Source organism: Callorhinchus milii, unplaced genomic scaffold (genome assembly GCF_018977255.1).
Source record: "Callorhinchus milii isolate IMCB2004 unplaced genomic scaffold, IMCB_Cmil_1.0 Scaffold2, whole genome shotgun sequence".
Taxonomy (NCBI): Eukaryota; Metazoa; Chordata; class Chondrichthyes; order Chimaeriformes; family Callorhinchidae; genus Callorhinchus; species Callorhinchus milii.
Genome location: NW_024704743.1, coordinates 101,055,505 through 101,072,820, shown reverse-complemented (window position 1 = coordinate 101,072,820; position 17,316 = coordinate 101,055,505). Strand labels below are relative to the sequence as shown.

The 17,316-nt window shown below is 38.7% G+C and overlaps 1 protein-coding gene across 5 annotated transcripts in view; it reads left to right on the top strand.

Moving 5' to 3' along the window:
• Positions 1-17,316, top strand: part of LOC103183895 (lethal(3)malignant brain tumor-like protein 1) — a 135,341-nt gene that overhangs the window by 85,026 nt on the left and 32,999 nt on the right. For all 5 annotated transcript variants that reach the window (XM_042331881.1, XM_042331882.1, XM_042331883.1 and 2 more), the window contains 2 exons: positions 763-960; positions 2,909-2,985. In XM_042331881.1, coding sequence (XP_042187815.1) covers positions 763-960; positions 2,909-2,985 — 275 coding nt within the window. The remainder of the gene's footprint in view (positions 1-762; positions 961-2,908; positions 2,986-17,316) is intronic.

The window sequence follows — 17,316 nt, the reverse complement described above, 5'->3', positions numbered from 1 at the left end:
AATACTTTGATGTTGAAAGGGAGCCTGATATGTTACTGCAGTAAGCAGAAACTTGCACATAGGAGTGAATCATTAGCTAATATTAATAATGAAGAAGAGTGCTTTATTACATGGAAGTCTGTGGATTTGGGTTCAGATTATATACTTGTGAAGTTTAATGCTATTTGTTAGAACTGGTGAGAGCACATCCTGAGCCCAGATCATTCATTATAAATAATTCAACTTGTGATACTTTACCAAATGTAGCCAGAAAACTCTAGCATGTATTGGGAAATAAAATGTAGCAATTTCAAAGAGACTTCCTTAACTAATAATTCCCTGACTATGTCATGACTACTCATGGAAACTCTGTGTTTGGGATGAAGTTCCCATGAGTCAGGTGATGTCTCTGACATATTTTCAAGATTCCCAGGAGTCCTCCCGCATTTTTCTGAATTAAGGAATCCCATTTGAAGGAGAAAAAAAAAACTTGTACCGTCAAAACACTCTTGCATATTTTCCCAAGTCTCAATTTCAAAAAAAAGTGAGGAGGCAGAAAGGAGGAAGAATAGGGAGGACATTGTATTCAGATTCAGAAACAATCTGAAAAAAATTAAGAGGATCACGATAAAATGGAGCCATAAAATGAAGTTACAACAGAAAACTGAAGCAAACCTTTTTTTTGCTTTAAAAGAAAGTAGACAAATTAAAAATGTAAGAACATGTCTTGTTAGAAAGTAACCAAAGTCTTATCGATGTCTTTCCTTGTGTTTATTATTGTAGAAAATGCCCCACTCCTGGATGCAATGGATCTGGTCACATAACTGGGAAGTATAATGGCCACCACCGGCCCTCTGGTTGTCCCCTCGCAGAACAAAATCAGATTAAGATCAAACTAGAGCCACAGGATGATGAAGGGCCTCAAGAAAATAACTCAATGTTAATGTTTGCACAGGGCAGAAAGACGAAGCATCAAGGAAGGTGAGCAGATAGATTAACGTGATGAGTAAGCATAAGATGTAAGGAGATAGATTGTATTGATGGGAGTCGATTCATGTTGATGCAGTCAATAAAACGTAAAGGATATTGTTGGATTGCAGACTGATGCCTTTAATAACCATATACAACAACAACAACAAGATTCCATTTATTGAGCGCCTTTCACGTCGGGAGGACGTCCCAAGGCGCTGTACAGTTAGGTCAGGACCCGAGCAGGGGGGAAATGGTCAGGGTGAGGGGAGGGAAGGGAGGGAGCGAGGAGGGGGTAGAGAGTCGAGAGGGGAGCTGAAGGCACGGTCAAAGAGAAAGGTCTTGAGACCGGCCTTGAAGGAGGAAAGGGAGGAGGCAAGGCGAAGGCACTGGGGGATAGAGTTCCAGAGCCTCGGGGCTGAGAGGCTGAAGGCCCGGCCACCGATGGTAGGGCGGTTGGGGCGGGAATGTGGAGCAGACCAGAGCCAGAGGAACGGAGGGTACGGGCAGGTAGGTAGGGGAATAGTAGGGGGATAAGCAAAGAAAAAGCACCGTTTATAGCCAGATAGCTTCACTGAAGCATTTATCATTGAATAGATGACCCTTTCTAGAAGGCACAACATTTATAAATTGGCTGTAGAAATCTGCCGCTGTGATTTTAAAAATGATGTTTTCTGAGCCTTTAGAAATAATTTAAATATTAATATTATACTTGCATTATAATTACATTTATATTAAGGTTGCCCTGACAATTACAAACACCCAAAATACTTAGCAAGCACTTATTAACTTATGAACACAGCTGCTCTTGGTCCAGATCTCGCATCAGGGCCCCCTGGGGACTTGTTATGCCTCTGCTACCTTGCACTTGGCTAAGAGGAGTTTTCTTTGGATTGTTGTTCAGTATCTTTAAGCTTTATTCGTAGTTTGGTGTGCAAAGTTTCTGCGCATGTTTTTTTTTCCATCAATGGTGTCTCAGAAAGTGATCTGCTGGAGCCCACACTGATCAGACTAAACTCTGGTCACTTGGACAGTTCCCTGGTTTTGAATTTGCATCAAATACATAGGTTCTTCTCAGTGACTGATTTGTGCCCCTGTTCTTGCCACCTTCCTTTATGCATGATATTTTGAAGTATTCAGGTTGATGTTTTTATGTCACATGCCGGAAGGCAACGCTTTTCAGATAGTAATTATTTTGAAGACTGAGAGCCCACACCTTTAAAGCTTTCAAACCATTCCAGGTTGGTAAATACAGGCGTTGTCATGTATATATTATATCCATGGAGAACGGACTCCTTTCCATATGGGAATCGTGCTTCTTCAGAACATGAATATGACCGTTCATTACTTGTCGTAACTTTGTGAAAAATACAAGTGATTGTCAGCATCACAACTGTTACACTTGCACCTGTACCTGACATATCTAAATCATGATTTCATGGAATAAAATTGGTGGTATTTCTTAAAGTACTCCTTAACTTATTGAAGGAATATTCAAAGGAACAACCGTTTCAGGGCAATACATAGATGGCAGTGGAACTCAGTGCAGATGGTTTGTGGGCAGCAGTCTGAAACATGTTCCTGCAGCATTACTGGGACATCAATACTACTTAACCAAAGTTTTTTTTGCTCACAAAAATATACAAGTCAATTCACTTTGCAGTATATTCTGTGAATCTTTGAGACGTCTCGAAGACATGATAAGGCGCTATATCAAGTGCAAGGATTATTATTATTAACAACAACAAATTACGTTTGTATAGCGCCTTTCAGGTCAGGAGGACGTCCCAAGGCACTGGAAATTATGTTTGTACCATTATGAAGCTAGAGGAACTACAGTTCAGGATCTCCAACTTCATTACTTTTTGCCTCATGCTGTTAACTCAAATTACTGCTGGTATTTTTGACTTGGTTCCACTTCACAAATTATTCAGACTGGATCTTATCCTCTTCTAACTAGGATATCACGGGCGGCTAAGTATCTGAAAATGAAGGAGGAAGAGGATGATATTGACCTGCATAGTCTACTAATCAAAGGTAATGCCTTTCTGAAGTTATTTTCTTTCGTGAACCAAAGAAACTACTAAACAATTAATATAAATTGCTATATTAGAATTATTGAATTATTCTAATACACTTGTGCCACAACCTAAAATGTAGCTTTCCTCATCATTTAAATCCAGGGTCTGAATCCATTGGTACAATAATAACTATATGCATGTACTTTATTTGCTGGGATGAAACACTACTGAGCAAGTGGTATACAGATGGTAAAAGTATGGAGATTACCATCTTTTAACACGTTCAAAAATTGTAGCAGCCTTTTAAGTTCTCTACAGTGGCTGACACTAATCTGTAGCTTTTTGTGCAGGATAATGTGTCTTATATCTATAATTAATGTTAGTTTCATTTGCTCAAATTCAATTGATCAGAAACTTTGCCTTGTAACTAATTTTAAAGGTAGAGGATGATCGACTGAAGAACACTTCCCATAAGTAGATATGCATGTGCAATTTTGCATGTGTATTGATCTGAGTTTAGAACAAACTGGAGGCCTCCAACAACAACAACTTAAGGTAGTGTCCCAGAGCGCTTGGCATTGCCAGGGAGGGGGGAGGTGACCATAGGCACGGTCGAGGAGGAAGGTCTTCAGGCGTAACCTGAAGTTGGGGAAGGAATGGGCAAGGCGGAGGGATAGAGGAAGAGTGTTCCAGAGTTAGCGGCCGTAGTGGCCGAAAACGCGGCCATCTGGGAGATTGTGGTTGAGAGGGAGGGGGGAGTAATTGGGGAAAAGGAGTAAAGAGAGGGGGGATTGATAGGGGCAGTGGCGCACGGAATGGTGGTGTTGACTGCCTGGGGGGTGAGGAAGGAAACATTGGGGAGGAGGATGCAGCCAAGCGGATCTTCAATCTTTGACACAAGAAGTGTTCTAGAGATCCTAGGAGTCTGGGGGTTGGGGGTGGTGGGTGGTATAGAGGAGGTGATGGACGGTAGAGAACAGTGCATTTCAAATAGAAATTTTTTTCCTCGAGCCACAGTTGCTGGTGGATTGTGAGGTTGGATTTAGTAATAATAATAATCCTTGCATTTGATATAGCGCCTTATCACGTCTTTGAGACATCTCAAAGCGCTTCACAGAATATACTGTAACGTGAATTGACTATATATTTTGTTGGCGAAACGCAGCAGCCAATTGCGCACAGCAGTGTCCTACAAACAGTTGTGGATTGAGTGACCAATTTTTTTTTGAAGGAATTATTACCTCCGGAAAAGCGATCCGCCATTTGACTAACAACTGGGTTCCTACTTACTGCTAGGTAAACAGAGTCTTGTAGAGTAAGAAAACTTGCCCAACGTTTCGCCCTGCCTGGGATTTGTGCCATCTGCGCTCAAGTGTCCAGGTTTGTGTTGAGGGAGCGGAAGTGACTGTGATACCAGGGGGAATGGGTAGATTTGGATACAACCTACTTCTTTTGACTGCACATCTACTTAGCAGAGTGAATCTGTTGGCCAGAGGATGGTGAATGGGCTAGTGCAGATTCATACTATTAAGAAACAAAAGTACATAGGTTTAGAGTTGTAAAGGACACTTTCAGAACAGATATCTGAAAGTTTTTCTTTAGATAGAGGGTAATTAATGACTGGAACATATTTCCAGGAATATTGGCGGAGACCTAGGAGCCTGGACTTATTTAAAAAGCAACTTGATGGGGTGGGGGACAGGGGTGATGGAAGCATGGGTGTTCTGGAAGGATGAGGTCAGATAGGCTGAAGGGCCGTCTTTGTCGAAACCGATCTTGTGAAGTAGCTGGAGCCATTCTTCAATGTGAACGATTGGGTGCAGTAATGTTGAGATACTTGTTGGTTTTGGGGGCTCTTTGCCACAGTACTACTCCAACATCAAACTAAACTATTGTGGTCTCATTGGAGAATCAATGGGTAAATGAGAGTGATATTTGGCTGCTCTTTGCTGGAATTGTGATGCCACATTCATACTGTTAACAGCAAGAAATATTGGCATAATAAACTTAACTCATCATGACCCACATGGTTTTAAGAACCATCTACTTTCCTGCAATTCTTTGTGTTCTTTATCTAAACGGCTATTATTAGATATGACACAATTATTTATGGCCTATTCTAGAGCTTCAAATTAGCACAGAATGCTTTATTATGGTCCATTATGAAGCTAAACATTCATTCTATAAACTCTGGGGCATCATTTATATGTGAACCCAGAGATTTGGTTTCAGATGATTGAATTGAAGATGGAAGAAAATGTACAGATTGATTAATTCTCAAAATGGGATAACAATCATTTCAACGTGATGCGCTTATATTCTTCACTTCAAACTGAAGGACTAAGTATTCATTCTGTTCTTGAACTACACAGTGGAGAGTATTTCATTTGAAGCTGCTGAATTGATTGCACAACTACCATTGCTGTTGCTATGGTAATCTTTTCTGCCTTGTGGAGTGAGCATGATTGTGTATTCCAATCCTTTGCGCCGTTTTTCATTTACAGTTGAAAATATGTATTGCTTTATACATTTTTTTAAAAACACAATTACATTAATTAAAACCATAGATGTAGATACAGTATTAGTGCATTCACACACAATATGGATATGAAGTGTCTATCAAAAACAAGAAAAATGTAGATTTAAAAAGTACAAAAGAATTGGAAAAGATATATTAACTGTTAGAGCTGAAAGATCTTTGTAATTTTTTTTAGAATGGGTAAATGTTTATAATTTGTAACCACAATGGCAATGGACAACTGGGTTTTGGAAAATTTGAATACAGATTATTTTTCTGTCACATTTAAAACCCTTTATGTTTGCTCATCTGTCCCTCCCTTCAAAACCCGCCTTAGGAACTATATGATTGGCTAAACTTTTTGCCATCTCGCCCCCTACCCCCACTCTGGCATGGGTTTCCTGTCAGCTGTATGAAGCACTTTGAGACATCCTTCTGACCATGAAAGGTGCTTTGTGAATATGAATTGTTGTTGAGGTTGAGTTTGTGCAGTAGCGAATAGCACTTAAAAATATAATTCGAAGCAGTGATAAATATTTAATTGAAACTGTAAACTGTAGAAATTTGCAACTTTCCTCTGTCTCTTGGGTTTACCAACATAGGGGTAAGTATTCATGGTCACAGCAAATAGTGCTTTTTACATTGGAATTGAATTAATGTGCTTTATTCACCGAGCTATTCTTCATGTAATGAAGCCGTCAATGCCAGCAATAACAACCTCATTTGGAAAAAGAAAATGATCTATCTACTTCAATACAGCTTTAGTGAATTTGATGAATAATTCAATGAACCTCACTTCTATTATTTATCATCTACAATGTCTCTACCTGTGGATGATAAAAGCAATTAGAATATTTAGAATTTTTTATTGCAATGTAACAAGTGGTTAAAAAATAATCCAATGTAATATTTTCAGATTGATGATCGCAAGTAGAGATGGATGGATTAGTAAATAGATAAATGACAGTAATTCAGGATAATCATGAGACTGTTTCTCTCTCAAGAAAAAGTTTTCCAAATGCTTTTCTTCAAGGCAGAGCCACTCTTGCAAACAAAGTTTGTCAGCCTAACTCAGTTGATAGCATCTCAGTCAGAAGGTTGTGGGTTCAAGCCCTGTATCGGGCCTTTCAACGCACGTAGTCTAGGCTGACACTGCAGTGTATTGCTCGGGGTGCACTGAATTGTTGGAATTGCCGTTCTTCAGATGAGATGTTAAACCGAGGTCTCGTCTACTTGTTCAGGTGGACATTAAAGATCCTATGGCGCTTTTTGAGAAAAAGAAGAGAGCCAATAAAACTGGTCATTCATGTCATGGCTGTTTGTGGGGCGTTGCTATGCACAAATAAGATGCAGCATTCACGTATAAAATGCACAATCAATGCACTTTACAGTATAAATGCCCAACTGAAATCAATTGTGCTTTAAATAACACTCCTTTATCTGAGCCAAAGTAGAAATTGATCTTTTCGATCGCGCCTTTGGTCACCTTCCTCCCCCTCCCCCTGGCTCGGCCCTGGGACTCCGTCTGGCGTGGAGCGCACTATATAAATCCAAGTTGTATATCCTGTGAAGCCCTTTGAGATGCCTTCCTGAAGTGACCGGCCTTATACCAAATGCAAGGATTATTATTAGTATTTTGATTAATAAACTGAAAAAGAAAGACTTGGGAACTATTTAGAATTTTGGGGGGGTATGTGGAACATGAGACTTTTTATGAAATTTCGATTAAGTCAAGGAAAATTCTCTCACACTAACTGAAGAGGCTTGAAAATAACCAAGGTTTTATTGCAGCCATAAAACTAGGAGGAAAATGACAAAATGCCCAACTGAAATCAATTGTGCTTTAAATAACACTCCTTTATCTGAGCCGAAGTAGAAATTGATCAATAATAATTTAAATAACATTTATTACCTTACCCAAAATAAAAAAAAGTAGTTTACTCTCTGAGAATAATCAAAGGTTGATATGGATTTACATCAAGCATTTGCTCTCCTCTGCACTACATCAAGGTTCTGGACAGCCTGTTATGCCGTGGTGACCAAAACTATCTAAAGTATTGTGAGTCCCAGAAGTCATACTCAAGCTATGTAGTACGATATACATACTATATATGCTACTATATAGTACGTACTATATATACTATTATATAGTACGATATACTACAATATACCTTGAGTATAACTTCTGGGATCTGAACTCAACTGATTTGGCAATATAGCCCAACATCCTGCTTGCCTTCTTTATTGCTGCCTCACACTAGTTTGACATGGTGAGGAATGAGTCAATGCACACCCCCAGATCTCCTTCAGCTTCTACTTTTGCAAGTTGTATCCTATGTGTCTTTCCTATTTTTACTTCCAATCCATAGGACCTTACATTTATCTGTATTGAATTTCATTTGCCAGTCATGAGCCCATGTGCATAACCTATCAAACTCTCTTTGTAGGTCCTTTGCTGCTTCCTCTGATTCCAGGGTCCCCTCAACTTGGTGTAATCTTTGTGGAGTCCTGTAACTCAGTGGTTAGAGCACTGACTTTGCAAGCGAGAGACCTGAGTTCAATTCCAGGCAGGACGAAACCTTGGGCAAGTTTCCTTACTTCACATGCCTAATAATAATCCCTCCAAAAAACAATAATAAATTGGTCATTTTCAATCAACGACTGTTTGTGGGACATTGCTGTGCACAATTGGCTGCCACGTTCGCCCACAAATATACAGTCAATTCACTTTACAGTGTGTTCTGTGAAGCGCTTTGGGACGTCCTCCCGACGTGAAAAGCGCTATATCAAATGCAAGGATTATTATTATTATTATCTGCAAATTTAACTGCCTTGCATTGAATCTGCAAAGGAACATGAAGTGTCCCAGTTCTGATCTCTGAAGCACCCGCCTAATACCTCCCCAAGTTCACACCCAGCTCCCCTAACAAAGGATCTCTGCTTCCTTCTATTCAACCAATTTTCAACGCATGTCCATGTTTTGCCCTCGAGACCCAGTGACCTCTGCTCGTGAAGGAGTCTTATGTTTTCATGTGGTACTTTTGGATGTCTAAATACACTGTGTCTTAAGGCTTCCCACTATCAATTTGGATTGACATGGCCATCCTCATTTAGATGAGTGAAAGAATAAGCATTTTGAAACATTAATGGCCATGATATTCACTCCAAACAGTGAATACAACTTCCTGCAGACAAGAAAAGTAGCATAAACATTAGATGATGTAAATTCTCATCCACGTAGAATATTACCATCTGGATTCTGGAAGAATGGACATGTGACCAGTCATTCAGGTCTTCCTAGTACCTAGTCTGTCAGGGGCAATTGTGAGTTTAATGTTGGCTATGATACACTCAATATTAAAACTGCTGTTACTGCTGGATGGTAATGTTTGCTAAGGCAAATAGTAAGTTAATGTCAAGTCCAAGAAATTATCCTGGCTGTGTGTACGGTATTAAAAGTATTATTTTCCAAAGATGTTGGTATTGGAACCAAAAAAGAAACCCATTATTGGGAGAACTGAATCCAGTCTGGGCAATGTATCTACAAAAAGGTATTGAATCCTTGGAACACGATCAGAAAGCATAGAAAGGACCACTGCCGGTCCCAGAAGAAATTGATGACAGAAATTTGGTCAGCAGATATCTAGGTTTTTAGGTTTGTGAAGGGAATTATGCATTAAATATGGATTTGTTTTGTGTGCAGAAAAAGAGGGAATTAAGAGAAATATAATCTGGCCTTCAGAATCTTTTTCGTGCAAAAATAAAAACAGAACTGAGGTAATGGGACCAGGGGAATATTGTCTGAAGGGACTAAAAAAACCACCATCCTTAAAGATTGCTTTTTAAAATAAAGTTTATTAAATTGTTTTTGTAATCATGTAACATTCATTTGTTTATTTTTGTCCGCTTTTGGACAACTTCAAACATCCCGCAAAATAAATAGTTTTCCAGTGGATTAGTACTTTGCAATAGCAAATAATTTGAAAATAATAGATGTTAAGTATTGTACATCCATTTTTTGGTCTGTGCTGATCAAAAACAGCAGATTCGTGTTTGGCTGCAACTAAGTCAACTAATTCGTTTAACAGCATGTAAACATATTATACTGAACTTCCAAAAAAAATCCACAAATTCAGGATCAAATACCTTGAAATGAAGCTCCAAGCTTTGATACCACACAGCAAAATGCTTATTCTTTCACTCATCTAAATGAGGAACGTAATGTATAATTGTGTGTGATTCACGTACAAAACGAGCAGAGTGTTTGACAGTACAATTGTAGTGATTCATGAGCATGGTTCTCAAAGCTAGTTTGGAAGAAATACTACCACAGCAAACACAGCGGCTCCCTGTCCTCAATTTACAGTTTGCATCACTCACAGACCCAGTCAGATGTTTTTTTCCAATTTCTCAATAGAGACATGAGGAATGGAAAAGGGTTAAGAGAGTTTTTTTCTTTACAGATGTACTCAGCACAAGGGAGAGGGGTTAGAAGACATGTGAGAATCACATTTGTGCCAAATGACCATTCTTTAGTACTGTACACAAATTTGAGAATATTTACTTCTAATTGAGAATATTTACTCACAATATTTATGTTTACTAAGATGACTTCTTTGAAAGGTTTTTTAAAAAGGCCTTTGTTTTTACATCTGCTGATGGTGAAATTCAAATCCACTTTTGTTACAGCTATTACGTACAGAACTGTAAAATGAAGAGCTTGAGTTAATATCTTTTAAACACTTAATTGCAACGATTAAGCCCATCTTAATCTTACTCTGAGGCACATCATTTGTATAAGCACAAATGTAAAGAGAGGAATGGAACTTCATTCTTCCAGAATACCCATCCTCCCATAACTACATCTTTTTTTTAATGAGTCCAGCGTTCTGCTTCAACCACTCTTCCTGGTAACTCATTCTTATTATTAATTACCCTCTGGCTAAAGAAATATTTCCTGATGTCTGTCCTCTAATTGCCCTTAGTAACTCTAAAACTGTAGCCTCTTGTTCTACTGTCTTGGTACATCCAAGACACTACCTCACGTGAAGAGTGCAATATAAATGCAAGTTGTCATTTTTTTTTACTTTCTCATTCAATGTAAAATCTTATATGTCTCTCTTCAAGACCGAGAAGTTGGAGACACTGCTGTCACAGCCCATTCATTTAACTCTGAGAAACATCCTTGTTACTTTCCTCTGCACTGCCTCTGGAGCCCAGGCAGGATGTCACAGTATCCAGAACAGTGTGCAGATAGCCTGATTTTGCTTATCTTGAAAGGCTTTATGAAACATGTACTTTATTCTGCCTCTCTTACTGATAGACATGCCATTTATTTCAGTTTGAATCAGTACAATGCTATTTTCCACCTCTTATTTCCAATCCGCCCAATGAAATAGGAAGACTCAGAGTTGTCAGTAACTTTACTGACCCGGGTGACTTGTGCATTGCTCTCTACTTGTTAAATTTAATCGATGAGCGGAAAACAATATGCACTCAACACTAAGGTCGGCAAACCCACTGGCAAAAAGAGAGTACATCACTTTATATTTCGCCTTTATTGTCACTGTAAAAGTATGTTTTCTTCCACTGTTCAATCAGGCAGGCTGAAGCAGTCATGAACATTGATTTGGATTACAGTGGCTTTGCCAGGCATGTCTTCTCAGATCCTGTTCAATCCACAGGGAGACCTTACTTACTTTCCTCATTTTAGTTGTAGATATCAAACTAATTTTATTAGCCTTTATAAGAGCTGAATGATCCCATTTGGAATTAAATGCAGAGACTCTGCTCCCAATTCTGCTCAACCAACTAAGATATTGAGGATGAATTTTGACTCAGACACAGGATATTACAGAAGCTGAAAATATCTTTCTTTTCCTTTTGACTTGTTTTTTGCAGAATAATTAGCAGTTCTAAATTTTCTCCCCTCAATTTTAGATGTGGTTTAGATAATATATCTCTCTGCTTTTTATTTTATGAACATTCCGTTTCTGTGTGTGGAATAAATAGTAACAAGTGATTTTTTTTCATTACAATTCTACACCATAATGCCAAATGCTGCCATTATCCATCATGGATAATAAATCATGGACAATTGCATGTGCCACGTGCTTGTCGTGCAACAGTTTAAATTTATATAGGACCTTTCACATTGGGAGCACATCTCAAAGTGCTTCACACAGCTGACTGAGAACCTAAGGAGGGGCGAGCAGAAGAGGGGCCGAAAACATTGTCCAAGGGACAGATCTTCAGGCAGGTTTTGAGTCCTGTAGCTCAGTGGTTAGAGCACTCGCCTTGCAAGCGAGACACCTGGGTTCAATTCCAGGCAGGGTGAAACCTTGGGCAAGCTTCCTTACTCCACACGCCTACTAATAATTCCTCCAAAAACAATAATAAATTGGTCATTTTCAATCCCCGACTGTTTGTGGGACACTGCTGTGTGCATTTGGCTGCCGCGTTTTTACCACAAATATATAGTCAATTCACTTTACAGTATATTCTGTGAAGCGTTTTGAGACATCTGGAAGACTTGAAAAGCGCAATATCAAATGCAAGGATTATTATTATTATTATTTTGAAGGCAGGCGGAGAGGGAGGGAGCAAGGTGGAGGCACTCCGGGATTGAGTTCCAGGGAGTAGGGCAAAATGACTGAGGGCTCACCCATTGATGATAGGCCAGAGCAAGTGAGGGATGTGAAACAAGCTGAGCAGAGGGAGTGGCCGGGACAGTGGGGTCGCAGGAGGTTGCAGAGATCGGATGACATGGGGCATTTGAAAATGAGGAAGAGAATGTTGAATTTAACCTGGTGGGGATAGGGAACAAGTGGAGTTGAGTCAGGATGGGGGTGATGAGCTCTCAAAGCCTTGTGCGGGAGAGGACACAGCCGACAGAGTTCTGGTATGCAGTTTGTACAGGGTGCCACTGGGGAGGCTGCTGTCAAGGAATTGGAGTAATTGAGCCTAGAGGTGATGATGATGGTAATAATATTAATAATAATCCTTGCATTTGACATAGCACCGTAGCACATCTTTGAGACGTCTCAAAGCACTTCACAGAGTACACTGTAATGATGGTATGGCTGAGGGTCTCGGCAGCCAAGGGGAGGAGATAGTGACTGAGGCAGGTAATGTTGCAAAGGGAAAGTTGAGTGAGTGAGAGCCCAGATGCCATCACACCCTAGATCTGCAGCAGTAATTTCAGCAATTCTATCTCTCCAAATCTGACTGAAACGCAGCAAGAAATGCAGCAGTTATGAGAAATGGCAGTGATGGAGTTAGCCTTCATATGGCTGATTGATTTTATTACAGCTGCAGTTTTCTACCCCCAGAGGTCAGATTAGAAACAGACGAAAAAGCAAATATTGATGCTCCCGACTTCTTGCAGACAAACTGACAAAGAGACATTGAGAAATCATAGATAGCCCTCACCATATTCAAGCTGATGGACGAGTTATAAGACTCAGTAACTATAGAGATTAAGTAGGTGGCACTTTGCTGTGGGCCAGTCACCATTGGTACACTCTATCCATCATGTAGAAATCTGTCTGTTTCATAGATATTTCTCTGGTTCCTGTAACAGGATCATTACCTATTCAATGTAATACAGTATTTAAAAAGGGCTACTTTAGTATTTTTTGTTGTTGTGGGAAATGAGTGAACTATTCTGAATGTTTATTGATCATGGAGAGTTTACAGCACAGAAGGGGACAAATTCATCCTATTTTGCTGAACTCCTCCAGAGAGCTATCAGATACAATTGCATTCCTCTATTTTGTCTCCATACCCTTTGTATTTTAGTGCAAGATGTTGTACTATGGTATTATATCAAGGAAAGCATACGACTAAATTATTTATCCTAAATTAATCCATGCATTTTTTAAAAATATTACACATCATAAACAGTATCAGTAAAATCACAACTAATATGTAAAGGATAGTTAGCAATTTGATATCGCATTGCAAAACAACTAGTTATCTGCTTTCTGTAATTATTGTTATTCTAGTATTTGCTATAACGCCTTTCATGTCAGGATGCTTGTTATGTTCCCTGAACATATTTAAGACTGAGGTGGATAGATTTCTAAAGGATAGAGGGATTAAGGGATATGGGGATAGGACGGGTAAATTAAATTAGGTTAAAAGATTAGCAATGATCTTATTAAATGGCGGGGAAGGCTCGAGGGGCCGAATGGTCTACTCCTGCTCCTAATTCTTATGGTCTTATCGGATGATGTGTAATTTATGTTGGAGCAGGGTTGAAAATAAATCTCTCTTAAACCGCCCTTTACGTGTTGCTGAGTCATGCCGTTCTTCTGGTTTGGTGTAACTCGAGGATTATCTGAAAAAAATGTTTTTTGGGGGGGAAAAAATGGAAGAGAAATCAACTGGAAGAAAAATCATGCTGTTTATCTGTTGGAATCTGTTGTCAATGGTATTTCATGTACTACTTAAATAGTTTATTGGTCACTGCGACAAATACATGATTGAAATCACATTTTACGAATTGAATAATATCAAGTTGAGAAAATTGTCCTTCAATCCTTATCTAGTAATTTTATTGGTTTAACCAATAAATCAGGATTTTTTTTAGGTAAGGTCGGGGTGGGGGAAGTCTTTCAGATGTATATTCACGAAAATATTATTGGAATATTTTACTTATTTCTCCTGATCTAAATAGCCCAAATCTAAAAGAAAAGTTTTATTATAATAATAATCCTTACATTTCATACAGTGCCTTTCATGTTAGCAGGATGTTTCTAAGCGCTTGATAGGATTTACTGTCAAATGTGGTGATTGTGAATTTGCACACTGCACCGTACCACAAGCAGCCATGAAGTGAATGACCAATTTTATCTGAGGGATTGTTGGTCAGGAAAGCGGTCAGAAACTTACCAAATAGTGCCATGAGACTTTAACGTTATCAAACTCTATGATTAATCTGAACCAGAATACAGCTTCTGGATTAACGTCTGAATCCACAATGATCCATTCGTGAGCATTTGTTCATCCTCCATATACCGAAAAATAAGCCATTGTCCCAACAGGGGAAAACCACAATAAGGCTTTATTGTAGCCAACCTCATTCAGATATCCAACCCTAAGTCTTTGCATGCAGTGACGCTAGTATTTCATACCCGCAATTGGTTAATTCCCTCAAACTTCCTCATGCTAATTGTTTATTTATTCCTTCTCCCCTCAAGACAATGACCATTCTTTCAATTCATTTTTTTTTAGCTTTCTTTACCAATTCTGCAGTCAAAATGTGTTTCTTGCCTGTATTTTGGACACATTAGGAACAAAAAGCTTAGCTGAATATAAGAAAGAAATCTCTACTATAGATACTAAATATTATATTATGGCCAACTCTTGTGCCCCTATATTTTTCCTTTGAATCGAGCAACAAAAATCTTAAAGTAAACTATTGGATGAAACAAATAAGTTAACTGTGGATAATAAATTTAAGAAGATTACATTGCAGTAAGATATGCAGCTGTGTCAGTATTTGTGGAGCAATGTTGTGCCTATTTTTACGTTTCTTAAGTTTTAAAGTTATGTCCTGGAAGAAAAGAAACAACTGAATTTACATGCTGTTAAACAAACTATGCCCTCTGCTAAGGAAAATATTTTTCTTTGGGCAACCAATAAAATCTGCCCCCTTTTAGGTTCTTCAATTGTGGTCAGACATCCCAGTGGCATTTATTTGTTGAAACTTTGAAACCTAGCTTCTTCACCTTAATGCCAAATGCCTCCATGGCTTTATCTCAAGTGACCCTGCCACACCAGCCACTCCCTCCCCTCAGCAAACACCAGCGTGCTTCATGTCTCACCATCAGTGAACGAGCATTCAGCAAATTGCCTCCACTCTCTGGAGCTCCATCCCAGACCAGCTCTGGATTTCTCCCTCCCTCTACATCTTTAAAACCTCTCTATCTATTAAAGCCCATCTTTTCAACTGCACTTTGAGCCACCTTCCTTAGGTCCACTCCCCCCCCCCAGCTTGGACTCCCAGTCAGTTGTGTGAAGCACTTTGAGGTGTCTCCTGACGTAAAAGGCTCTATATCAATGCAAATTGTAATTTGAGATAAAGGGGAGAAAATAATTTTCCTTCTTGTTATTGTGGTTCGGGCACAAATTATATATTTTAATTAAAAAACAAAAAATATATAAATAACATTTGATTCATTCCAGTCATTATTCTGGTTTAACACAAAAGTAATCGGACCAATATTTTTAGCAATAAACTCTTTCTAAAAAATCTCTGTAGTTTACTTGTGACTTGCCTGCAACAATCCATCTTAAATCACAAACTTTATTCATTCAAAATTAGGTAACTAAAACATGTATCGAATCAGAGGCTCAAAATTTCTCTTGGTCTTGCATTTAATGTTATTGTTTTAAAATTTAAAATTGTACAGATTTTTTGGAAAAATGTTAATTCGGATGAAATGTGATAAACAGTTTTGGATTTGAAAATCTTTCAAATGTCTGCTGATTCAAATTTTTAGGCTAAGACCAAGAGGATTTGGGGCCTCATGTTTTAAATGGATTCACACTTTGGAAAGCTAACATTATTTCACAGCTTGCAATGTACCCTGTTCTTTTATGTAGTTCTGAGACACCTTTGGCATTTGATTAACACTTGTTATACGATTCTGCTTCACATCTTGCAGTCACCATAAAGCAATCTTTGAATTTTCAGAATGAGTATATTCACTCTCCTTGACAAGATATTGATGTGTGTAAGAAAGACTGGCATAAAGTGTAAAGCACAACTTACTTTGCATTTTCTTCCATGAACTTTGTTGAGGTAAAGTTTGACAGTTAAGGTTATTATCAATTTTTGTGGAAATATTGTGCTGTTTTGGTTGATATGCAGCTAGTTGTCAGCTCTTCGTCTTCCACAGAGAAAGGAAACTCCTTTGAGCAAGCGGTGAGCCTGTGAGCTGTACAATATTAATACTGACAGGTTCTCCTCCTCAGGGGTCGATTGTCAGGCCCTGTTCAGTTCAGCAACTGGCATGTTGTCATTGTATTACAGTTCCAACTGATTTGCGGTCTGGACAGTAAATGTTTTCCTTTCTTTCTAAATTAATTCTCCACTGCACTGCACTGCTGTTGTGCTAATTTTCTGGCCAGCAGTTTCTTGACGTTCATAATTGGATTATGAAGAGAAACAGCTAGTATGTTAACATTTGGCACTCAGTTGCATTTACCGCTGCGTGTTTTAGTTATGACTTTTATATGTGTTTATTAACACTATTTCTTACCGTTTTCATAAATATTGTGCAAAAGGACTCATCAATTTAAATTAGAATAAAATAAACCCGGTTGAGGATACATTGCTATAAATGCATCCAGTGAATAGGAATGTCAAATGTAAAGTTCCTGGGGAGTTTGGCCATTACCCCTATTAGATTAAGTGGGGGCCACAGAATTAGAAGCTGCCATTTTGTCTCACACCATTACCTGCAGATAGAGACAGAAATCAGGCCGAAGCTTTTCAGTCCTTTGAATAATCATGTGGCAAGTACATAGGAAATTGTTTATTTTCTACACGATGACCCATTCGTTTTTTTAAAGAATAATCTTTGCCTTTGATATAGCACCTTTCAAATCACGAGTTTCAAAGCGCTTCGAAGGATTCACTGTAAGTGAAGGCACTAGAATTTTGTAAGGAAATACCACAGCAATTTGAGCACAGCAATGTCCCTCAAACAGCTGTAATGTGAATGACCCATCCTATCTGAGGGATTGTTGGCCAGGACACCATGCAAAACTCTCTTATCTTGAATAGTGTCGTGGGATCCTTTATGTTCACCTGAAAAG